We start from the raw sequence: 23,685 nt of genomic DNA on the forward strand, positions 1-23,685 counted from the left end.
CTTAAATAAGTTCCTCTGACCATATCCTAGACATACCAACATGCTACAGATCCCACAAAACTTCATCCACTGAATTACTTTGTTGGTCACAGGGAATCACTGGAAATTCATTCTATGTGAGTCACTATTTTCCCATTTATTACTTGGGAAATTACTTAGAAATTTAAGGTAAGAATAATCTTTCATCGCGGGAAACTGCTTATGAATGCAAGTTATACAGAACTGTATCTGTGCTGTGTTATATTTCCTGATTTTTGGACTGGCAGGTAGTTAGGACTGAAGCAGGCGTTGAACAATGTCTAGAAGAAATATGCCTGGACAGCCCTGACTCACATCTACAAGATCCTAAAGCAGCTTCTTTCACAGGCTAAAGGGAAGAGTTACATGCCAATAATTCTCTACAAAAGCATACACTATGCTTGAACAGTGCCAGTGAATTAAGCAATAAAAGAGAAATGCTCTATCTGTCCAAAAGAGGTTGTAAGCATTTTTGTCTGGAGAGAAGAAACTGATCACCTCTGCCCCAGCTATGGAACTGCCTCGGGCCACAGCAAGAGCTGGAAACTGCTGTTGCCACCTCGTGGGCTCCATGCCGACTGCTAAAGGATAGGCACTTCCAGCCACTTCCCGAGAGTAGACAAGCGCTCGTGTCTGGAAGAGCAGAGACTCTCAAGTCAGCGTGCTGAAGACGTCCATTTACAGTTGAGGATTCCTCCAGTAGAAAGCCTCCAGGAAGGAACAGAAGTAATCTAATAAAATCAAGAGTGGAAGCTGTGTGTAAGCAAAGATAGCCAGCTGACATGATGCACTTAGTTGGGTTGCAAACCCATCTTTTCCAGAGCAGAGCATAAGATCTTTTCCTTAGAAATGGTATCAGTGGCCCATTTTAGGAAGAAAGCAAGAACGTTTTAGTAGTAGTATAGGACTGAATGGCTTTCCTTCAGCATGAGCAGAAGGCATTAAAATGACTTTCCCAGCATTTCTACAAGGCTGTACAGCAATTTGCCTGAGGACGCAACTTGCCTTTCTCACTAAACTGGCCATCGGTGATGCCTGACTCAAAGTTCTTGATTAACTAGCACTCTCCTTTCTCCCCTCAAAAATGGGAGAATTTTTCCATGCTTCCAAATGGAAGACATTTAACCAAAGACCTCACAGGAACTATTGCTTCCATTTTCAGCACCTAAGTCATAAAAAGCACGGAAAGCCAGAGGGAGAGAGCACGTTGCAATTTAGCAGCTGTGCAAATGCAGTTCAGGAATTTTGCTGTTAGAACGTTCCCTCAAATTGCACTTTCTTCACAGTTCATCCAAGCTGCATCTCCAACCAGATCAGAAAGCAAAATACAATGGCCTACAGAACATCATCAAGCTTAGCAAAAAACCAATGGCTTGAGATCAAAATACCTAAACCCCAACTTTAACACAAAACTCCAAATACTCAGAAGCTTTTTCATTCTGCTGTTTAATGCACTAGATATAACAACTTATTTTAAAAAAAAAAAAAAAAAAAAAAAAAGCATTAACACATTAACAGTAACATCTGTAGTCAGTTGCCAGACCAGTCAGGGCTGGATCAAAATTCTTAGCTTGCCTGAACTAGATGAATGCAAGGCTGCAGTGACTTCAGAAAATTCAGTGCGTATCTCCTTTCATTAACACCGAACACACACACACACACACACCTGGGCTGCCACTTTAATCCCTTTATAAAAGGAAAAGCAGAATAAATGCACCTGGAGAGCAGGCACCTAGACTGGCTGCTTTCAGCTCTTCCACAGGACTCGAGTGGTATTTTATGGCATTTATCCATGCTACCAGAAGCAACTCTTGCACATGTTGGGAAACCATCACACACTATGGCAGTAAGACTGGACAAGCAGCAATATTTGCATGAAGTAGAGATTTACTGCTATGATAACACTGGACCCCAAAGCCAGGCCATGCACAAGTGGGAAACACATCAGGAAACAGGTCTTTAAAAACAGAGACCAGAGAGAAAGAACCTGGATCCAGGTAAACGTAACACCCTAAAATAAAGGCCTGTGGCTGAATGCATGGAAGCGGTGCCATGTTTTCTGGTGTAGGTGAAAAATCATTAAGAGTTTCTCAAAGGAAACCTCCTCTCCCATCAGAACTCTAGCTCCATAATTGAGAGCAATGCACTTCTAAGTTTATCTGGAATAAACAGAAAGCTCAGCATTGCTCAGAATCAAGGCAATACTTTCAGGCCAGCGAAATTCATCTTAGATCACGCCTGTCCATTCAACTTACCACTAACTATTTTTGCAGCTTCGAAACAAGAAAACTAATAGCAGCTGAAAAACTCTCAAATCAGCATCTGTATGAATAACCTGACAAGCTCTTTACGGAGTGGTGGAAGAAGGAGAATGGAGGAAGATGTTCTACCAAAACTGAAATGATGACCCATTGCAGGGATGCTGTTTTTAGAAAGAATTACTTTTCAAGGAGAATTGAAGTTATTGGAATATTCATATTATCCACCATCAGCCCTGACCCTCTCAATCCAAGCAAGAAGTGAGGGAGACAGGGACAGTTTGTGAAGCTCAGCAGTTAGTGGGTGAGACACTGGGTACAGTCCTGGAGGGACCATTTCTTTTGGTAGTCCACGAAGTTTTTCACATGTTGGTGCTCATCCTGGACTGGCTGTTAGCTGGAGTAAGCTCCCCTTGGCTACCTTCTCTTGGAGGAGACTGCAACAAGACCAAAATCCTAGTTAGTGATGTGCAAATATCCTGCAGAATGCTTCCTGAGAGACCAAATGAAGCACAGGTGAAGCACAGCAGGATAGCAGCAGGGGCAGAGCATAACCCCAACTCACAAATAATGATGGCTTTGCAAAAGCTTTGTGTTTACAACTTCTATAGTTACAGTTCACAAGAACTGTTCCTAAAAAAGTCAAACCAGAACTTCTAAGCCACTCTTATTTACTATGTACACGGTGCTGTTGGCCCCAGAAGCTGAAGCCTATCTGGCATTTAGTGATCACAGGGATTAACATACTATAGAATTTAACACGTTCTGTGGCAGATGGCCTATCCTCCCTAAGGGTATTCTTTAGGAACTGCATCCTGGAAGAAATACTCCAAGCAATTAAATGCATTTTTTACCTCCTCTACTAAAAAAAAAAAATACTTCAAACAATCTTTGTTTTGATAAAAGATATGTGTGTCAAGAATTAGTCAGAATGAATTAGTTAGAATCAACCCAAGCATATAAACTTCAAAGGACATTCTGCATTGTACAAGCAGGTCAATGTATTGGCTATAAACACTTGTTCCGTATATATTTAGTATTTACTATTGTAAGAATTTGTCCAATCATGAGCACAATAAATCCATTCCTCTCCAGAATCTTCAATTCACCAACTTTTATAGTTTCAGTTAAAAAAAAAATTAAAAATCTTAACACTGTCTCAAAGTCCACATTTAATATTCCCATACCTTGACATGTATCTGGTTGCGCAAGACTGCAGCTCGCAGGATCATAGCTTTGGCACGTCGCTGAAACTCTTTGCCCATTAGTAAAGACTTCTCAAAAGTTGTGCTGCGCTGATCTACATCTCGAGCATAAAGAATCTGTAACCAATACAGAGAACTGTACACGGGAGCTATGACAGGGTTCCACAGCAGAAAGCCCTTTCTGCGCAAGGGAACAAAGCTAAGGTACCATGGAGCCTGAGTTTACACACAGATCAGCCCTACTGAAAATACAAGTCACAACAGATGAATGCAACTTCAAAGTGTCCCAGGAATGGAGAGTTTCTAATCTTAGTACAGCTGTTCAGTCTATAATCTGTGGCTCAGATGCACTCACCTTACTGTGCGAGTCTATTCTGGCATTGATCAGTCCCTCCAGGATCAGCTGAGTAAGTTCATCTTCCAGAGCAGCCACTGTGGTGTTAAAAGCAGTGGCCATCTTGCGCATATCTGCCGACACATAAGGGCTGAAGTACTAGGAAGAAGAAAAAACTCAGTTGCTAAGTGTACTCCCCACCCTCTGAAAAACCATGGGAAAAGCAATTACAATGAGATGGCCTATCTCACTGTTCATCCACCTCTCGGGATTACAGGAACAATTACCTGGATAAGGGCACGATTTCGAATCTGGGTATAAAGTGTCCTGACATGAGGTGCAAGGTACATATCCAGTAGCAGGTTGTCCTGTGCAAAAAAAACACATCAGAAGCTGAGAAGCAGCCTGGAAAAATATATTATTCCTATGTTCTGAAATGCATATGTGTATATACTTAAACCTTAAGGATATTACACTACAGCAAGACAATACCATAAAACAAGAATGAATAAAAGAACTAGCAATATATTTAAAAAATTTATCATTTCTCCTCACCCTCTACTGCTAAACTACTCCCAGTTTCCATTCACCATGTCAGGAGACAGAAGACAGAAGAGCTGAACACTCTTATTAGCTACTTTTAACAGTCACTGCTTCTCACAAAAGGCTAGGTGAAGGGAACTTTTAGGGTCTGTTCTGCACTGCTCCCCTGCAACTCACCTTCATCTCATCCAGCATCTTCAGGCATGAAGCATATTTAGATTCATAAAACTTGAAGATGATGTCACGAACCTGTGGCTCCAGCTCCAAAAACAATTTGAAGGAGCTACAGATAAAGATGGCAGTGATCAGACATTGGAACCCACCACTTAAATACCCCACAACCCCATCGCTCCAAGTTGCAAGGTTACAAACTCTCACTATCATTTGAAGATTCCAAGAATTTACTCTCTAACAGACCAGAGAGCCCATTTTCAGCAGAGCTGGGAGCCTGGAACACAGAGAAATGCAGCACAGCATCAGAGCTGTGGTGAAGGAAGGCAAGAGACTTTTGACAAATCAAGCAGTGGAAGTGTTTGTCCACACAAAACAAAAAAATGAGTGGGAATAGGTCAAAATCAGGATACACCACCAGAAAACATAGGCCACATCTGTGCATGCACCCTAGTCTGTGCTGGCCAGCTTTGTGTTCCCTTTCAAAGCACAGCCTTCACTAAGTACAGCATGAATCAGCCAATAAAAAAGTCAGGGTAACAACACTTTTTCCACATTAATTTAAAATTAGTGCTTCCATACACTTAGCTGACAGGAATTCAGTATCATTGTAATTCAATCTATGACACACAAATATCCATTTTCTTCCAAAGACTGTAATTCTCTTAACCTTGTATATGTCATAGTTAGATTATGCTGCAAGTTGTATTAACAATTATTAAATTGTATTAATACGATTAACGTACACCAGGACAAGTGGTAACATGAAGGCAAATTATCTTACAGCTGCCTTCTGTAGGACTCTATCCCTCTGATTTAGTATCTGATACGGACTGCTGAAGGAGATAGAAAATTGGGCTACGTAGATGTTGGATTTGACCTGGGTTGGAAACTTCCATTATACTACGAAAATTTCAGTTGTGATTAAACACTGTGTTTTAGACAGTGAAACGTCACCTAATGCTATAGCCAAACTAAGGCTCAGTGATTCCTTCTCTCCTGTATGAGAAAGCTATTACTCCTGCCAGAAACCACGCTCAACCAAAGTCCCATGTCCCAAAAGATGTCCAGTACATACGAACTCCTCTCAAGGCATCACTTACCTGCTGGAGATAACATTTCGTTGCAGTTCCTGACGGTCAAAGGTAGCAAGGGCACAGAGACCACCATACACAGCCACATTGCTAGGAGATAACAGCTAGAGAGAGAGAGAGAGAGAGAGAGCTGTCACTGACTACTAAAATGGCAGAAGGTTGGAATTAAGTATTCTACCCCAGGCCTTTCCTTCACACAGTGACAAGATCAGTCCTTGTCAAATGCAGTGGAACCGCTCAGCATGCTCTCAGGCATTCACCCAGAGCCTGAAGAGTGATTGTCGACTGCTAAGAGAGCAGAAACCAATTCCAACAGCCAGTCTCTTGATTGAGCTACAGAGATACACAAATCTCACAGGTAATTCCTATGTGATCTAGAGTAGATCATTTAGAGAACCCAAGGAACAGAGACTTTTTTTTTTTTTTTAAAACAAACAAACAAACAAACAAACATGGTTCACAGCACCACCAAACTATACAGGAGCACTGTGAGAATAACTACAATATCTGAATTTTACAACATAATACTTAGAAGAATTACATCCCCTCCAAGACCTGCACACAGCTCCCTCTTGGTCCTCACCTCAGGGAAATCACAGTGATCAAATGATGCCAACAAGAAACACTTTGCTGCCTGTTTGTACTTCCGAGCAGCTAGTTCGGCCAAGCCTAGGAACCAGAAAAAGTTAGTCCTTTGTTTATAGCATACAAATGAGGAGAAATTGCAAAATCTGGGAGTAGGACAGGCTCCCACATGGTTGCTAGTGCCTTCACTACTGAAGTGAAATGAGACTCTCAGACAGTATCTAGCATCCTTTGAACTATGATGACTCACACTGGCATCCTGTCTGAAGAAACTTAGGGAGAAGAAAGAAATGGCAAAAACAAGTCAGCAGTTCCATCTCATCAGCTTTATTAAATTTTGCATTTCTGGTGAGAAAATACAAAGTCTGTCAAATCTGAGAGAAAAAATAAACCAAGCACACACTATCATCAAAGAGCCCTACGGATAGCTGACAGGCAGAAAGATGGGCAGACAACACAGGAAGCTGAAGGATTCACTTACCTGCTGCACATTTCAGTTTGGTGAGAATTGCTTGTGTCTGGCTGTCTCTTTCTCCTCTTTGCTAAAGGATAAGAAAAAGCAGTAGTGAGCAAGCAGTATGAAAACCATTTTGATTACAACTGTCCTTGGGATATTTTATCCTAATAATTAACTTGCAAATCTCAACAGCAAGATAACTTCATCTTATTTGTCTTGGGAAATATGGCAAGAACTGAGGATGGGAAGTCTCTCTGTTTTTACCATGAGTCAGATTTCCTACACACTATCACTGGAGAAAAGCAACAATGAATCTCAAATGAAATAGTATAGCAGCCAAGGAGGCCGGATTAGAGGAAGAACAGACTGTAAGATGAAGAGAGTCTTACAGGGAGCAAGTCGTAAAGGGAGAAAGGAAGAAATCATTTTACAAATTTTGGAGACAGAAAACAAAGGGAAAACTCATGCAAGTTAAAAAGCAGGACCTTACTTCTGCAATTTCTGGTGTAGACTCAGCCTTGCTTACATAGCTCAGAACATGAGACCAATTCTGGAGGTAGACACTGACCTGTAGAGAGCCAGAAACAGTGTAGAATAGGCATGGATAAATGGTGTTACTTAGATAAGCAGCATCACTGCAGACACAAGAGGTGTAACCAGAGCAAAGTACAGGTGGACTTTATAGCAGATATCAGAAAGACACCAAGTACCATTTCCTGCAAACCTTCCTACCTTGATGACATTGAGACACATGTTGATAACATGTTTAGCACTGGTGCAGTAATCACGGGCTCGTGAGTAACACTTGAGAGCGTTGCTGAGGTCCCCACAGTCAAGGTAATGATCACCTAAGTCATCATGGCCTCTCCTGGAGCACAGGAATTAAAATACCAATGAACTGTGTGCTCAGAAAGGGACACAGTCAGTTTGTTCCAAACAAGTAACTCAACACACTGACCTAAGGCACTGAATGCAGATGACATCCTGTGTTAGGTGCCTGGAGGAGCAAAATGCTCTTCCTTGCTCCAGCAGAGCCTTCTGCATCTCACCTGATACTCTCTTTGATGGAGTTCCCTTTGTAATTTTTCAGATCTGTGTCGAGTTTCTCCAGTTTAAGAAGAGCTTTTTTGCGTGTAGCTTCAACCCAAGCTGTGTCAAGAGGAGGGGGTTCAATTCCACTATCAGGGACAGCATCAGGTGTATTCTGCAGTTCTCTGAAAGAGTTTGAATGGAGCTATTATGCTGCAAACTTTTCAAAACAGAGGTCTGCTAAGTACCTGGCACTGTTACCCTAACAAACAGTACTGCATGCACAAAATAGACCAAAGAGAAAACAAGGATGGTGGGGAAAAAAGAAAAAGACTGTGAAGATTTCCAGTGAAAGCAGTAACATAAGCACCACAGATGTTTACAAATTCTTCTCAAAATTATCCTGATGATCTTTTGCAGGTATTTTATTAACAAGCAAGTCATTGCTAATTTTAAAGAAACAACCTGCTCTATATATCAATTGCAAGCAAGTTAGTAACAGTGCTGCAATGAATTATTACATTCTATGAAAGTATTTAATGACTCTTTAGAGTCATTGAATCCAATCAAACGTCTCTATATGGGTCACAGGGTGCACATGTTTACAAGTTCTCTCCCCAGCTATTTTGCAATGGCTTGATAGCAAAGCTACACTGTACAGATACTACCCAACTTCTTTTTCCATCCAGCTCAGATCAACATATCTACTTGCACTGAACTCACTTTCCAATATTTTAAACAGAAAAACACATTCTGAGTTTTTTGGGGTTTTTCTTTGTTGGTTTTTTTTTTTTTTTTTTACCAACAGTCCTTTTCACATATAAGCAAGCAATGAACATGCCGTCACACATAGTAAAGACTCCCGGGGCAAAACAGACAAGAAATCAACAAATATGCATAGCAAGAAAAATAATGCAAAGACAGAAAGTGTGGATGGATAAGTGAAGTATCAAAGGCTACCCTTAACAGCAAGCCAGGGCCGGGGGGGCGGGGCAGGGGGAACCAAACCAAAACAAGGCAAACAGTTAGATAAGGTTTTGTTTTATGAACACAAGAGCATCTAGAAGAGGCTTCATCTCCATAATCTACCTAAGGAAAGACAACCTGTGTTCATTAATATCTCAAGCAGTTGCAAGGACTAAACTCTCCTCAATATCTACCTGTAGCCTTTTAAAACACTAAGACTTCAGAATGAGATAATGTCTTCTGTGTTTAAGCTTTTAGAAAAGCATGAGACCTTAGGCCTGAACACACACATATTTCACTGCTATCAAATTCTAAGGGCAAAGACAATTTGCTTAAGGAACACGCTACTATTACATGCAAAGTCCCCCATTGTGGCACATTGGTCTTAACTCAGTCAAAAAAGCTCCCGACGTTCCCATGATCTCTTAGTACCTGGTGGCCTCAGACAACTTTCTGTGGATTTCTTCGTACACATCAACATTGAAAGTTCTCTGGACAAATGACAGTGCCATCTTGAGAGCTTCCACCCGCAGCTGTGGGCAGTGATCAGCAATAAATTGCAGCCGCTCAATTCGCATCAGACCACTGTAGCTGGACGCATACTGCTCCAAATCCTGCAAACAAAACCTGGTCTTAGAAGGCGAAGACAGCAACACTAAATCCGGCTACTACACTGTGACCTGCACAGGTTTTCCTGCAGTCCTGACCCCTTCATGGAGGGCAACATGACTCAGACAAATAAAAAATCAGGTAAGGTTATTCTGTTTCTGCTTTCTTCAAATGTTAGTAATTTCCTCAGAAATACGCAGTACATTACAATTTACCTTTTTTTATTTCAGTTGTGATGCTGTCCATTCAGGCTAATCAGCTCACCCACTTTAAGCATTGGTTATATCACCTGTTAATAATTTTGTCAAGATGCCACCATTTGAGCTGAAGTTTCCGAAACCAGACAACCATTCTAGATGTAGTTTTTCCTTGAAAAATAGTTTCCATATGACAATTTGCATTCTTTTGCTCATACTAATTTCTTAAAACATCTCCTTTGAGAACAAATAGGGTCTCTTACTCTTGAGGAAGGATCTGAGGTTTCAATTCTGAACACTTAACAGATTTTAAGCCTTGGGGTGGCGGGGAGAAGAAGAGCACAAAATGTCTAGTAAAGATATGATATGGCATTGCAAGGAGATTTCCTAAAGACAGAAGTACACACGCAAACAACCATAGCAGAATGTTCAGGGCAAAGCCAAGCATTCAGGCAGCAGGAAACACTAGGTTCAAGTTGCCTGTCCACATTTAACATGCATCCTGTGTCATGTCTGACTCCCTCACCCCTGTATGTCTAAATTAAGATACCACTATAGGTGTCACGGTAGCATTTTCTAACATGATTCTTGCCTGATTCAGTGCAAGAATGATCTTGCTCTGAGACCAAAACAGGACCGTGTGCACTGAAAATTTGTATTTAGGATTCCTGCTTTATTTGCTACAGAACTTGAAAAATATAAAGGCAGGAGCATTCTTTCTTCCCCAGTTTCATGCCCGATGGTGCACAATACTCCTGAAATCACTGAGTAATTTCACTTTACTCCTCAGCTCTTTGAATGTCAAAGGGGAATTATGGTCCTTCACATCAGTTACGGTGAAAAGAAAATCACTAATTTTTGTGGAACACTTAGATGCTGTAGTACTAACAAAGACATAAAGGTCACAACATAATTGCTTCATCACTCTAGCTTCGTAAGAGAATTGAAACGCAGTGAAATCAAACAAGGTATCAGGTCATATGCTGAAAAAAACCCAAACCAAAACCAAACAAAAAAACCCAACAACAAAAAAGAAGGCTGTGCAGTAAACAGTGAATGACCATGTGACAACTGTCACAAGGCACGGGGCCAAGAGGAACAAATTAAAGCTTCAGAGGTTATATGAGATCCAAAGCTTCCTAACTGAATGCTTTATTTTGCAATTTTAATGTTGCTTTAACTTTTTCCAATTAACATTTTTGTTCTCTTCTGCAACACCCATTTCTCACTGTTACAGAGCTGATACATAAAAATTGGCCAAAATCTCAAACCATTAACTAAAAATTGAAGAAACTGATATAAGCAAATACAGCTCTGTGGGTTTTAGTCAGTCTCCAGAGGATCAAACAATTGAAGAATTCTATCCTAATTATATACTTAAAGCACCCGAGCCTTGCTCCTCAAAGAACAAGCCTCAGAATAAAGGAATGATGTCTCTGTAAGTAATCAGAGATGTACTAAACTATTTCAGAATGGAAACTGTGTCAAAAAGGCAGCACGCAGCAAGTCACAAACCAGCAATTCCTCCTTCATCTCAGAAGGTGCAGCAGAGGTCAGTACGTGACAAGGAGCTACAGAAGAGGTCACTGCTGTTCCTACTCCACCTTGCTTTGAAGAGAATCTATTAATCTCTAAATAACAATTTGACAAGGAGTAAAATGAGGGAGTTTTTCAAAAACCTTAAAGGAAGAGGCCATGCCCCAGAAATGTAACCCACTAGCCCTCAACCAGCACATACCAGAGTGGGGTTCTCCACCACATAGTTGATATCAGGTGCATTTTGCTGATCTTCTTGTGGATCTACGTCAATCTGCATGGGCTCTACTGCACCCTAGAATAGCAAAATGAGGTCAAAAGTGGCTTATTACATTTGAGCAGGAAACAACTATGTGATTCAATCTATGAAGGACTTGCTTAAATACACATTAAATTCTAAAAATGAAAACACACTTCTCAGTCTTTAGACATGTTTAGGATTTTTCTCTGGCAACACCACTACTCAGCATGATGGTTTGTCTAAAACAAGCAGCACTAAGGCTCAGCATTCCCACAGAGTGTTTTATTTTGTTTGATAGATTATCAAGCAAGAAAGCGAAGGGGTCAATAAATCTGATTCTACAAAGTATCTCAGGCATGCATGCTAAATTCCAAATGACATCGCATTTCTCTTCCTTGAGCAAGAGCAGGCATTAACACTCAGCTCAAGAAGCTCCAAAAGTCAAAAAAGTACCCAAAAAGTTCACCAGAACCTTTCAAAGCTGCTTTAATGCTTAAAAGTAATATTTGAGGGGGGGAAGACGACAACTGTTACGCTTTTTAAAAGTATTAAAAAAATGTAAAGAACAGAACGCAGAATGGCAATTCCACAGTTTCTAACAAATACTGGGGAAAAGTTTATCTGCACTGCAAAAATTTACCATCAGTTGAACTATCCTACTACAGTTATCCAACTGTTTAGGTAGATTCTCATTTGTAGGAACAACAGAGTTCTATTCTCCCAGTGTATCTTGCACTGCTTTGAACCACATGAGGAATCATACCAGTACAGTGACCTCAGTACAACTGCATCAATACAATACCTGTGCGTGTTCCCATTTAAGACCAACTTACTATGCAGTCGCACAAACAAAATGAGTATGCTATCACGAAATTCTTTTCCTCCTCCTAGTCAAAAGTGTGCTGAACATTCCCCCTAGGTACTAGCGATTTAAACTCAGGAAAACCAAGCTGAATGTCTTCTTATAAAATGCTGAATATGTCCAGATATTACCATAAGCAACACCTGATTGGGGGTAAATTGCATGAGTGGACCTTAGAAAGGACAAAAATGCCAACCACCTTGCCCCCACCAACACCAAATTATTTCCATGTTTTTATCGATTTTGCTGTCTGTTAAGAAATCAAAGATAGAGGAGTTTGGGGGTTGGGTTGGTGGTTTTGGGGTTGGTTTTTTTTGAGGAGGAACAGCGCAGATCCAGATTTCCTAACTCTAAAAATTGATATATCTTGTATTCACCCACAGCCTTGTTTATTCTTTCACAGACTGGTATGTACCAAATATGCACGTATCTCAACCCTGATGTGAAATCTCCCAAAATCTGAAGTAAAAGCAAGTAAAGCATATAAAAGTTTGTTTCCTAGTTTGTTATTCTCTGCGTGAAGGAAAGGGAGGGAGGGTGCAAAGGAGAGTTTGATTGTCCAGATCACCACTCAGGAGAACTGTGCGTAAAAACATTTAAGTCACCATACATTGAGACCATTACTTTTTCCATCTTTATCTACCTTATCTGTTTTCTTATATAATAAACACTAAGTGTCAGGGTTGCTTTTTTTAAGGCTGTGTTTGCCTACCATAGTAAACACCCGATATAGACTCCTTAGAAATCAGCATTACAGAAACTAACAGTAACTCCAGCTGGTGGAACAGAACGAGTCGTGTCCTGCTACGCCGGTAGGCTGTACTCTGCATTTCTCCCTTAACTCCCAGACAAGGAAAAACACAACAAGTGGCCTGGAAGTCCCACTAGGACATGCAAACTCGGACATTTTCAAGCTAACTATTTTGAAAGGAAGATGCAAGGTTTACTTAAGAACTACTCACAAAGCAAAAAAAAAAAAAATGCTCACTCCCCAAGATCTTCTGAGCCCAGAAGGGCGCCCTGTTGGAAGGTAGCTCATAAGGCCTCATACAAGCTGATAAGCTGGCACTCCAGCTGAAGTCCCCTGCTGTACTCGGGAGGAAGAGGTGTGACCTATTGCTGGAGGGGGTGCAGTACAGATCTGTCACTGATGAAGAAGCTGAGCTGGATGCTGAACTACCCCTCATCCTGTCCTGACTTTCCGCACCCCCGCGCCCTGAGAGAGAACTTGCTGGCTGCTAAAGGGAAGAAAGACAGTTAACTCGCAAAGGGATCACCTGTGCGGCTACTGGAGGTCCAGGCTCAGTACACCGACCCCCTCTGGGCTCCTGCGGTTTTCCCCCTGTGCTGCAGACTCTCAGCTCCTCTTCATCCGCCACCTCGTTACACCCTCCTCTACTACCCAAGCCCTACCTACGGCACGTACAACGCGAAAATCAAGCAAGGGGGCCGCGGCAGCGGCGGGGGACGCCGCGGGTGCCGGAGGCCGCTCGGCTGGGCGCCGCTGCTCGCGAACGGCGGCGGAAGCGACGCACACGGACCCGGCGGAAGGGCGAGCGAGGGCCCAGGGCCGGCCGGGAGCGGCTCCCCTTCCCGCGAGGAAGCCGCGGGCGCGGAGCCGACGGGGAAGGCCGCACCGCGCCACCCGGAGGCCGCGGCAGGGCAGGGCCGGGCCGGGCCGCGGCAGGGCTGGGCCGCGCGGTCGGACACCGCGCGGGAGGGACGCCGAGCGCGGCCGCGGCGGCCCCCGGAGGGATGGCGCTGCCGGGGGCGGCGGGGGGCGGCGGCCCCATACCTGCAAGTTAAAGACCTGGACGGGCAGCGGCATCCTTCCCCTCGCGGCCGCCACTTCCGGCTGACCTCCCCGCCTCTCCCGCCGGCTCGGCTTCCACTTCCGGGTCGCGCGGCGCCGCCAGACCGCATCCGACAGGTGAAGCCCTTAAAGGGGCCGCGGCCCGTCTCGCCTCTCCCGCCGGCGCACCGGGCGGCGGCGCGGGCGGGGCGGGACTGCGCGGGGCTCTCGTCGCCCGCGGGGCCCGGCCGGGCTCGCCGGGCCACGCCGCCCGGGGCGGCCTCCCCCGCGGGTCAGCGCGGCCTTGGGGCGCCCGGGCGCTCCCCTCCGCCGGCCGCGGGGGCTGCCGCCGCCGCCGCCTCCCGGAGCGCGGTGGCCGCCTGGCCGGGGCCGGCCGCTGCCGCGCGGGGGTGGGGGGCGGCCGGGCTCCCGGCGCTGGCCCGCCCGGAGCCGCCGCCCGCCCGCGGGGCCATGAGGCGGCCGCGCAGCGCGGCGGGGGCCCGCGGGGCTGCAGCATGAGCGGCTCCTGCCTGGGGCTTCGCAAGGCCTGCTTCCTGCTGTCCGTCAGCGCCGCCGCCCTCCTCCTCCTCCTGCTGCCGCGGGGGCAGCCCCCCGCCGCGCCCCGCCGTCGCCCGCCGCCCGCCGCCGGGCCCAGCGGGCCTCCGCCGCAGCGGGCGGGCCCCGGGGGGAGCGGCGTGCCCGGCACGCGGGCGGGCTCTCGCGGGGAGCCGGGCGGCGGGCCGGGGGCCGGGGCCGGGGCGGGCGGCCGCGGCGGAGGCCTCGCTGGCAGCCCGCAGCCTGCGCGGAAGGGCCGCCTCGGGCCCGGCGGGGGCTCGGCCAGGGAGAGCCTGGAGCTGAAGGACATCTTCATCGCGGTGAAGACCACGAGGAAGTACCACAGGAGCCGGCTGGACTTGCTCCTCCAGACCTGGATCTCCCAGGCGAGGGGACAGGTGAGGCGCCGCCGGTGGGCTGGGACAGGCGGCCCGGAGCCTCGTCCCTCTCTGGTCCCGGGCAGCCGCTGCGCTTTCTCAAAGAGTTTTTCTTTGTGTGTGCTAAAAACATCTCTCCTTGTAAGGCTGAGGAAGGCTGTCTTGCCTAAATAGTTCCTCTGAACCTACCTCCAAAAGAGCTCCTTGTCGATTAAGCTGGTTACTTGCAGTCTGGGATCAGTGGTCCAAGCAGAAACAGTTTGCTGACTTTTGTATGACTCTGGAAAATACTACATGATAGTGAAAGATCCCTAGCGCTGATGCATCTAAGCTGATATTTTGGACTAAGTAGTTCAGCGACTTAGGTTTTTCCATAGAACAAGGTAGAATTTGTTCCCTTGTTGGGGAGTTTCAGTCCATTCAAGCATATTAATGCAATTTTGTCCAGCAGCTGGGACAAGACAGTGTCACCACCTGGCACTTTCCGCCCTGACTTTCATTCTTTCCTTTTAGCTTGCTTAACAGCTGTGGATGACTCCTAGCCAGAGAGAGGAGGTGAAGTTGCAGAGGGAGGTACTACCAAAAAAGACAGTCATTCCTATCTGGAAATTGGTTGTCTGTACCCTGAGATGAGGGGAGTAAGATCTTGGATGCTTTACTGAAATGAGACTCTTCTGGTTTGCAGTGCAAAAACTTATCAAATAAGGCAAGGGCTGAAGTTGCTGGGGTTCTCTCCACCACCACTCCCCACCCTGCTCCCAATGGCTACTGTGAAATAAGCTAACAAGACAAAACTTTCAGAATTCTGGCTGCAACTGAGCACAGTTGAAATTAGTTTCTGAAGTTCTCAAACGTGGACACACCATTTTTGTCTCCCACAGACGTTTATATTCACGGACTGGGAGGATCGGGAGCTACGCCTGAAAGCAGGTAAGCTGTGTAGCATAGGTGCATGCCGTCTGTTATAACTGAGTTTTGTTTCCGTCATACTTTCCCTAGAAGTCCTTACTTCATGCTGTACAAGCAATTAGGAAAGTTAAGATGGAGAAAATGGAGAAAACTTCTCCTTTCACAGGAGAATATGCTGTTCCTACTTACCACCTGGACAAGATGCCTGGAACTTCCTGAATACTGGGTTCACCTTTGCACCCACTTCCTTCCTGTTAGTAAGCTTAAGTCTATCTGGTCCGAAGTTAAATTAGGTATTTCCTTTGTACACAGTCTCATAGCACTATTTATATACCCTGCACTCACACATTTTTATGTACTCTACAGCTTGCATGCCATATGCATAACCCATGAGCCCTGCCTGTCCTGCAGTTTACTCTCCATGTGTGCACCATATGCGCTTCAGATGTACAGTATTAGTGCCAAATGTGCACTTCTTTTGTAGTCTTTTTTGGACTACACATGCTTCTCAAACCTGAAAGGCCTGATCTTTATTTTTCTAGGGGATCATATGATCAACACCAACTGTTCTGCTGTCCATACCCGGCAAGCTCTCTGCTGCAAGATGTCTGTGGAATATGATAAATTCCTGGAATCTGGGCAAAAGTAGGTGAAACACGTTGTTCTGATTGACTTTGTTTCTTCCAGTTCTGTGTTCACAGGAAACTTGAGTAACGTTCTCTGCTCCAGTAAGGAATGCAGTATTAGCTAAAACGCGGTGGTGAGCATAGGCAAGGGAGCACAGCATGAAGCAGTGTTTATAAACAAGCATCACCTGAAAGGTGGAAAGGATGGTAATCTAAAGGGGGTTATTAATTTCAGAATTAGGATCTGTGGGTGCTTTCAGCTTCCAAATTCTGTAATTCAGGACAACGGGAAATACTTTCTGCTCCAAGCCTGAAAGACTAAGGCTCAGCTGTAAACCTGTGACTCATTTCTTTGTCACTGTTCTGCAGTAACTTTCTTATTTTGTTTTGTTTGAAGATGGTTTTGCCACGTGGACGATGACAACTATGTGAACCCTCGGACGCTCCTGCATCTCTTATCTGCCTTCTCACACAGCCAGGATGTCTATGTGGGGCGACCGAGTCTGGACCATCCCATTGAAGCAGCTGACCATGTCCAAAGTGATGGATCAGTAAGGAAACTTTGCAGTTAGTCTGAGAGACATCCTGACCTTCTAAGCTTTTAAAACCTTGAGAGTTCATAGGATTCCCCCATAAAAAAAGAAGTGATTTAATCTGCAAGCAATGAACCTGGCACTGGTAGTTTTCAGAGACAGCGTGCTGGGTTAAATGAACCTTCGATCTGACCTTGTATGCATATGTACAATAGAATTTGTCTCCTGGGTGGGTGTCTGTTTCTCTTCCTTTACTCACATGTTGGTGCTCTCCATCACACTGAGGTGAGTAGGGCCTCCACATCTCGACTCTTCCTTTAGTGTTTTTGGGGGCAGTGTTCCTTGTTTTAGGCGTTTGGGGGTTGGGGTTTGGGTGGGTTGGTTGGTTTGTTTTGAGAGCAGTATCACGTTGTCATCATCCTGAACCAACCTCAGATGGGTGACAAAGGCTCTCTGGGTATATAAGGCATTTCCAATACTGAGTGGTTACTAGGTTTCCAAGAAGTGGAAGCAAACATATCTCAGTCACAAGATACGTGTGCTAAAGGCCAAGTCCTCACCAGGTCACCTATACTGACAGGCCTAAAGATAAATCAGTCCACTGGCCAGAAAGTCAGTTACAAAGCAGCTTGTTAGGGAAGACTCTGCACAACAAAATAGTCTCTTTGGACATGGAGCCAAGTGACTAATGGACCACCTTTTTTGTCAGGAACACTGAGCCCTTGGCTAGAATGACCAGGGGACAGATGGAATTGGGTAGGAGTGGGACTATAGTTTCCCATTTCATGTGTGCTACCTCAGTTTTGCTGACTTGATGGTTCACCTGCTGTCAGTTCCAGAATAGTTTCATTTGAGAGAACAGCTAGCTGGGCTTTCAGCAGCCTAAAGAAATAGGAATTAATCTGTGTCTTGTTCTGACTCAGGTGCAGTATGTGATATCCAATAGAACGACAGGTTCCCTTCCCTGCCCAGCCAAATGGAAAAAGCTGATTATCAGTAACTACTGTGTGTTTTTCTTGTTGCTCTTCAGAAGACAACCGTGAAATTCTGGTTTGCCACAGGTGGAGCAGGGTTCTGTATCAGCAGAGGTCTTGCCCTGAAGATGAGTCCCTGGGCCAGGTAAACACTGTTCCTAGCTGAGCTCCATCAATATGTGTTTGGTGGGCTTTAAAGCATGTTTCATCTTGTCTCCTGTGCTCTGTCTCACAGCCTGGGTAATTTCATCAGTACTGCAGAAAGAGTGCGTCTTCCCGATGACTGCACTATTGGCTACATCATTGAAGGGCTGCTGGAGGTAAAGCTGCTGCACAGCCCGTTGTTCCATTCCCATCTAGAAAATCTGCAGAGACTACAAGGCGAGTCTGTGCTGCAGCAGGTAGGGCTAAGCCTCATGTCCTGTTCTTGTAATTGCGCCTCAATCTGATCAGAAAGAATACCGTCCATAGACTTAGCACTCTTCAGCAAAGAAGGACGTCTACAGGCTCGCTCAGAGCTGTGTCCTGTCCAATTCCTTCACTTAGGTAAAAAGCAGACTGTCACCCTAGCCAGGTCATATAGCTGTCCCCTCCTTTGGGGACACATTCTGCTGCATTAAGCCTAATATACGGTGTTCCCCATCTCCTTCTAAACTCTGACCTTCCATGAGTCACAGTAGCAGCAAGTGTAGAAGGAGGCAATATTTAGTTTGCCTGCCACGTAAGAAAGTATTTCTGTCTTTGCCTAACAAAGGCTCAGTCTTAATTCACGCTGTTCAAAAAGACTAGTGTTGCAGCTATGGCAAGTACCTCTTCAATAACTGAGACACAGTTAAATGTTTGACTGTTTTTAAGAATAACTTGTCTGAATCTCAAGAAACTTAATCAACGTTTCTTAGGCAAAATCGAGTAGGTTTTTTAAGTGCTGGGATACCTTTTTACTCATGGGCAGTAGATGGAGCTGTAAGGCTATCCAGAAGCTTTGTCTGCCTCTTACTGTTTGGCACCATGAAAAAACGAGAGTGCGGTTTTGCCCCTACAAACTGCTTGGTTATATTTTCCTGGCAATTGTATTAGGCGGCAGAAATGTACACTTGGGGCCAAATTCCAGCGTGATGTAATGTCCTTCATGTTAGTGAATTTAACTGTAGGCCAAATACCACCTTTCGTTGGTGATCATTGTTTCCCTGAGACTGTAACAGCTAACCCAAAATCCAGGAAATCTACAATTAGGAAGAAAATACAAGTCGTCTTGTATCTGGCACCTGAAAAATCTCTTAATACAGTGTTTGTGTGGAAGAATAGCACTGAATTGGAGTTCCAGAGATCTAAATTTTGTTGCCAGGTTTGTCACATGGCAGTCCTTTGCATGCCATTTAACATCCAAATGTTTCTGTTTTCCCTCTGTGCTAAGACACTACTATTGCAGACTTCCGGCAATGTCTGGTGGGGATGAACAGATGTTATTCAGTGAAGGTACAGACATTAGCAGGATTAATGCCCTTACAAAGCTTCCAATTGTAACTCATCTCATCCCTCAGGGCAATGCAACTTTCAGCTCCTTTGTTTATTCTCCCACATTGCCTTTAGATGAGCAGTCTTTGATAGCTACCATTTGATAGCTACCATTCAGTGCCAATATTGCTTATGTCAAAACTAACCACTGTTTTTCAAATGTAATCCACCTTTCAGATTAGACAGGATCCTTGGAGTCTTTCTTCATACCGCATTAATAATCCTGCTATCCCCTCTCTGGTTTTCTGCATTAGTGTTACAATTTCTGAGTATTTATTTGCTTTTACAGGTAACCCTAAGTTACGGGGACCCTGAGAACAAACACAACGTTGTGAGTGTGGGAGGAGTGTTTGGCCTTCAGCAAGATCCAACCCGGTGAGTGTCCGCTTCCAAAACAAGATCTCTGTGCCTTGTTCATGTTTATCAACTGTAAGATGATCAGACCCACTAATGGGGTTGTTTTCTCATGTCAGCTCTTGTTGCTGTGCCAAAGGCAGGTAGACCCACCCTCTCTGCTCTGTGAGACTGCTGCACATTCGATGCTAGTACGTTCCTTGTCTAGAGAATTCCAATCTAATATTTTCTTTTTTTTCTTCATAGATTTAAATCTGTCCATTGTCTGCTCTATCCTGACACTATTTGGTGCCCTGCTAAGAAGATGTCATAATTCTTGACCAGTCATTGACACCTATGACAAACTATGTCTAGTTTGCATAGGACAGGAGTTGTGGTGGACTTTTGGTGGTTTTCTTTTCTTCTTCTGGGAGACAACCAGAGGTTATCTACAAAGGAGGTAGACAGACTCTGTTTACAAAAGCAAGAAGGTGTGGTTTGTTCAGCTGCAGCCTGGGACACTCCAAGAAGAATCCTTGTTCTTTTGTCCAGTGGGTCTTCGTATAGTGACTACAGTCATACATGTACGAGTCACTTTACACTTTCATCTGATGTCATGTGAATCTGTGCTTGGACACATCCTAGGCAAATGCAGTACTTGGAATGATAGCATTCTTACTACTGTTAGGAGCTTTTAGAGGCCATTGTCTTGAAGCTGGAGTGCTATAGCAGACTGTAGTCCCCATGGTGACAAGAGAGGGAAAGTTTTCACTCGTCTTTTTTGGGAACAGAATTATTTAAAAGCTTCTGTGGCCTGCCATACTAAAACTCCACCTGTGGGCCAGAACAGGGTCTGTTCGTAAACACCAGAAATCCTGGAATCACTAGGGTAAACAAGGCTGGAAGCCTTTGTCATGGGAAAACCCTGTGGAAGGGTAAGCTTACTCAGGACTGGATAAGAGTTGCTTATAGTGCACTACATTCTCCCCTGTAGTCCATGCATACCTCCCATGGAGGTGATTGTCAGACTTGGCTCCCTTACCAGCTGAATTGCAGTGGTTGTTGATTATGATGGTGGTCTGCCAGGTCCAAGACTATTCCCTTGATATTTGATACTGAAGAAATATTTGCCAGACTAGGTAGTAATCATTTCTCCTGCTTTGCCCACAGCAGGTTGTATGAGCTAGAGCATGCTCATTGGCTGATGAAACACACCCTGTTTCTGAAGTTGTGCTGTATCTTTTGCTGTCTGTGAGGGAGGAGGAATGCTAGATAGCTGTAATGCCCTGAGGAAGTTTTTGATGGTATCATTTGAGGACCTTTAATCGTATGACTGTGGTTACTCCACTTCAGCTTCTTCAATACTCTTTTGATTACCTTAGGGTCTAGATCAGTGTTTATTTTTACTCCTTAATGTTTCAATAAATAGTTCATGCAGTCACTAAAAGGAGACTGCACACTCACACAAAGGCAGAAGTTCAGTGCTGTAGCAGTATCGCCTGCTGCTGCTTTTAAAATAAAGTAAGCTTAGTTTTGAAAGTGGAAGAAATGGGGCTCCATATGTTTATTTTTCTGTTAGCCCAAACTTTGGCCATGTGCAATCCCTACCTGACATGAAGAACAGCATAAAAAATGACTTTGCAAAACCACTGCTTACTCTCACAAACTCTTCAGAAAATACTTGCTGGTTTAGTGCTAGAGTCTGAGGCTGAATTAAGGGGAGAATAACAGAATGACATTGTGTAACCTGGAACTATGATTAACGGCTAGAATGTGGACCTAGCAAAAGTTTCAGATTTCTAAACAGCTGTGCTGAGCTGTACTGTGGACTTAAGCTAGTTGCTTAACTTCCTGCCATTTGAAAAGTGGTATAACGTAGGCAAACGCCTGCAGTGTATTCAAGTATGAAACTTAGCAGAGGTGTCAGCCTCCTGAAATACGCTGTTCCCTGCACTCTATTTTTAACACAAACCTTTCAGCATTTACCTGGGTATGTTGTCCTCTCTGCATGATTTTAGTTAATTCCACTGAGGAGCAAACAAGCTGACTGCTACTTGCTACAGTCCTGCAGCTCATTCTTCAATTTCTCCTTTCCTTCATGTCTACTAAGGTGATCATGAGGTATGGGAATGAGAATGCAGCTAGCACAGTGGCTGTTCCATAACAGGTACACCTGCAACACTGACAGCCTGTTACAGAAAACAGAGGAGGACTTGTGGAATAGTAGGTTGTGGTATGTTCTACCTCTTTATTAGGTCTTCTGCTCGCTAGAACTGAGGCATCCTATGGTTTAATGATTTGTTGTTAATAGCTCTGGAGATTCCTGGTATCTATATAAATACTTTTTTTTTTTTTAAACACTTGTTAGGTTCTTGTTTTCAACCTCCTGTAGCAGTAAGCTGTGAAACCATGAGCTCGATGAGATTTTGTCTTCAAACACTGATTCTGAACTCTTCTGTTGGAGCTTTTCTTCCTCTTCCACTGGTAGCAGCCTCTTGTAAGGTATCACAGACAGCATGGACTGGGTAGTGATTATGTGGCAAACTGCAGTTCAAAAGTGACAACACTTCATATGGATGGCAGCAAAACTGAGTAGTAGAAGTTTCACGCTGTAGTCCCTGGTCACCCTAAACTAGGTGTGCCAAAGAGGCAGCATGCTCTGAGCTGGTAGGGTGTTTATTAAACTGAAAAGGACCACATTCTCCTGCATGGCAATACAGAACTGTTCAATGTGTTCAAGCTTCTTTAAGGTTTCTTATGTTGACAATACAGTAGGCTGCGTGGATGTATCAGGATGCAGCTTTTTAATCAAACTACTGTCTCATACATAAAGTGATTCTACAAAATAAATATTTAAATATGTCAAAGGCTGTGTTTGTCATGTTTCCTGACGCATTCTCTACACCAACAGTGGACCATAAACCCTGTGATCCAGAAAACTGGAGCCTCCTGTCAGGCTGTTGTGATGCCAAAGGGCCAAAAAGCACATGAGATGACTTGGATGTGCAGAGGAACAAATACGGATGAGAAGAATCCTTGCAGATGATGATTAACAGAGTTAAGTAAAAGAACTGAAATAAGGAATGTTAGTTAATCGTTGTAAACTTGTCACAGCACTTTCCTATTCTGTTTCTGTGCTTACTAAATATGCCACAGGAGCTCTTAAATGTAAGAGTCCTCAGAAAGCAACGTCGGAATTGGGTAGTATTACAAACAGACCTGTTAATAGAGTACATAATTGTCTCTGCTCTTCTGCTGTTACACAATGCCAGCTCTGCAAATCAGGAGTTGGAACTGCCATGCTATCACTGGAAGTAAACTGTGGTGCAGTAGGTTATCTATGACCTCTTAACTACCCCTAGCCTGTTTTTCTGTTGTACCTTCCAGCACCCTGCTGTTGTCACACAGGTGCTGCATGAGAAATCCTGTATGCCTAGGTCCGCAGGCAAGTGGTGCCTGCGTACTTGCAGCTGATTTTGCAGGCAGTGACTATTAGACTAGGCCTGCCTACAAACTTCATCAGCAAAGTCAAGGGGGCAGAAAAGGCAGGTCTTTTCATCATCTGGTAAAAAGCCTGTTTTTCTGTGGCCTCTCGCTACGACACTTTAGTGAGACTCAGAGCCAAGAAAATTCATCTCTGCGTGCCCGTCTCTCGCTGGGTGGGCGCGGAAATGGCTCCTCGCCGCGTCCTCTCGGGGGAACCAGGGCCTGCAGCGGGTGGGCCTGCAGCGGGTGGGCCTGCCTTCTGCTCTCCTTGCAGGCGCCTTGGGGGAGAGGCGGCCCCGCCGCAAGGCAGAGCGCTGAGCGAGGCCCGAGGCCCGCACCGCCAGCTCTCCATCCCCGGCCGGGGAAGCGGGGGCCGTCCGGCGCCAGCGCGGGGCAGATCCCGCTGCCCGCCCCGGCCCTATCAGGCCGCCCCGCTCCCGGGCCCCGCCCGGCCCCGGCCTCGGCCCCGGCCCCGGTCTG

The 23,685-nt window shown here is 44.9% G+C and overlaps 2 protein-coding genes across 7 annotated transcripts; one reads left to right on the top strand and one right to left on the bottom strand.

Moving 5' to 3' along the window:
- Positions 1 to 1,523: 1,523 nt before the first annotated feature.
- GPS1 (G protein pathway suppressor 1) lies at positions 1,524 to 13,940 on the bottom strand. 6 transcript variants are annotated; one of them, XM_050908549.1, is made up of 14 exons: positions 13,901 to 13,940; positions 11,205 to 11,297; positions 9,093 to 9,274; positions 7,715 to 7,879; positions 7,398 to 7,533; positions 7,156 to 7,233; positions 6,690 to 6,750; positions 6,207 to 6,292; positions 5,633 to 5,727; positions 4,536 to 4,641; positions 4,103 to 4,183; positions 3,837 to 3,974; positions 3,464 to 3,598; positions 1,524 to 2,713 (listed from the first exon to the last, which is right to left on the bottom strand). In XM_050908549.1, the coding sequence occupies exons 1-14, from the start codon at positions 13,931 to 13,933 to the stop codon at positions 2,639 to 2,641; spliced, it is 1,464 nt and encodes a 487-aa protein (XP_050764506.1). In that variant the 5' UTR covers positions 13,934 to 13,940; the 3' UTR covers positions 1,524 to 2,638. The 6 variants fall into 6 exon arrangements, with proteins under 6 accessions (XP_050764506.1, XP_050764507.1, XP_050764508.1 ...); XM_050908550.1 differs by having other exon boundaries at positions 7,715 to 7,891; XM_050908551.1 differs by lacking the exon at positions 13,901 to 13,940 and adding an exon at positions 13,383 to 13,478.
- Positions 13,941 to 14,394: 454 nt separating this feature from the next.
- On the top strand, positions 14,395 to 22,586 carry RFNG (RFNG O-fucosylpeptide 3-beta-N-acetylglucosaminyltransferase). The gene is made up of 8 exons (XM_050908499.1): positions 14,395 to 14,850; positions 15,711 to 15,759; positions 16,281 to 16,383; positions 16,762 to 16,915; positions 17,928 to 18,016; positions 18,107 to 18,272; positions 19,676 to 19,761; positions 19,987 to 22,586. Exons 1-8 carry the CDS (start codon positions 14,413 to 14,415, stop codon positions 20,051 to 20,053), a joined length of 1,152 nt encoding a protein of 383 aa, XP_050764456.1. The 5' UTR covers positions 14,395 to 14,412; the 3' UTR covers positions 20,054 to 22,586.
- Positions 22,587 to 23,685: the final 1,099 nt, after the last annotated feature.

Source organism: Gymnogyps californianus, chromosome 19 (assembly GCF_018139145.2).
Source record: "Gymnogyps californianus isolate 813 chromosome 19, ASM1813914v2, whole genome shotgun sequence".
NCBI classification, from domain to species: domain Eukaryota; kingdom Metazoa; phylum Chordata; class Aves; order Accipitriformes; family Cathartidae; genus Gymnogyps; species Gymnogyps californianus.

What these genes read in the sequence shown, in the direction of transcription:
- GPS1 (XM_050908550.1), bottom strand. Translation starts at nt 13,933, where the DNA reads ATGCCGCTGCCCGTCCAGGTCTTTAACTTGCAG. An exon ending in TGGTGGAGAACCCCACTCTG is followed by an intron (nt 9,275 to 11,204) that starts GTATGTGCTGGT and finishes TTTTGTTTGCAG; the next exon opens with GATTTGGAGCAGTATGCGTC. An exon ending in GAATAGACTCGCACAGTAAG is followed by an intron (nt 3,599 to 3,836) that starts GTGAGTGCATCT and finishes TATTGGTTACAG; the next exon opens with ATTCTTTATGCTCGAGATGT.
- RFNG (XM_050908499.1), top strand. Translation starts at nt 14,413, where the DNA reads ATGAGCGGCTCCTGCCTGGGGCTTCGCAAGGCCTGCTTCCTGCTGTCC. An exon ending in AAGATGAGTCCCTGGGCCAG is followed by an intron (nt 18,017 to 18,106) that starts GTAAACACTGTT and finishes TCTGTCTCACAG; the next exon opens with CCTGGGTAATTTCATCAGTA. An exon ending in CTTCAGCAAGATCCAACCCG is followed by an intron (nt 19,762 to 19,986) that starts GTGAGTGTCCGC and finishes TTTTCTTCATAG; the next exon opens with ATTTAAATCTGTCCATTGTC.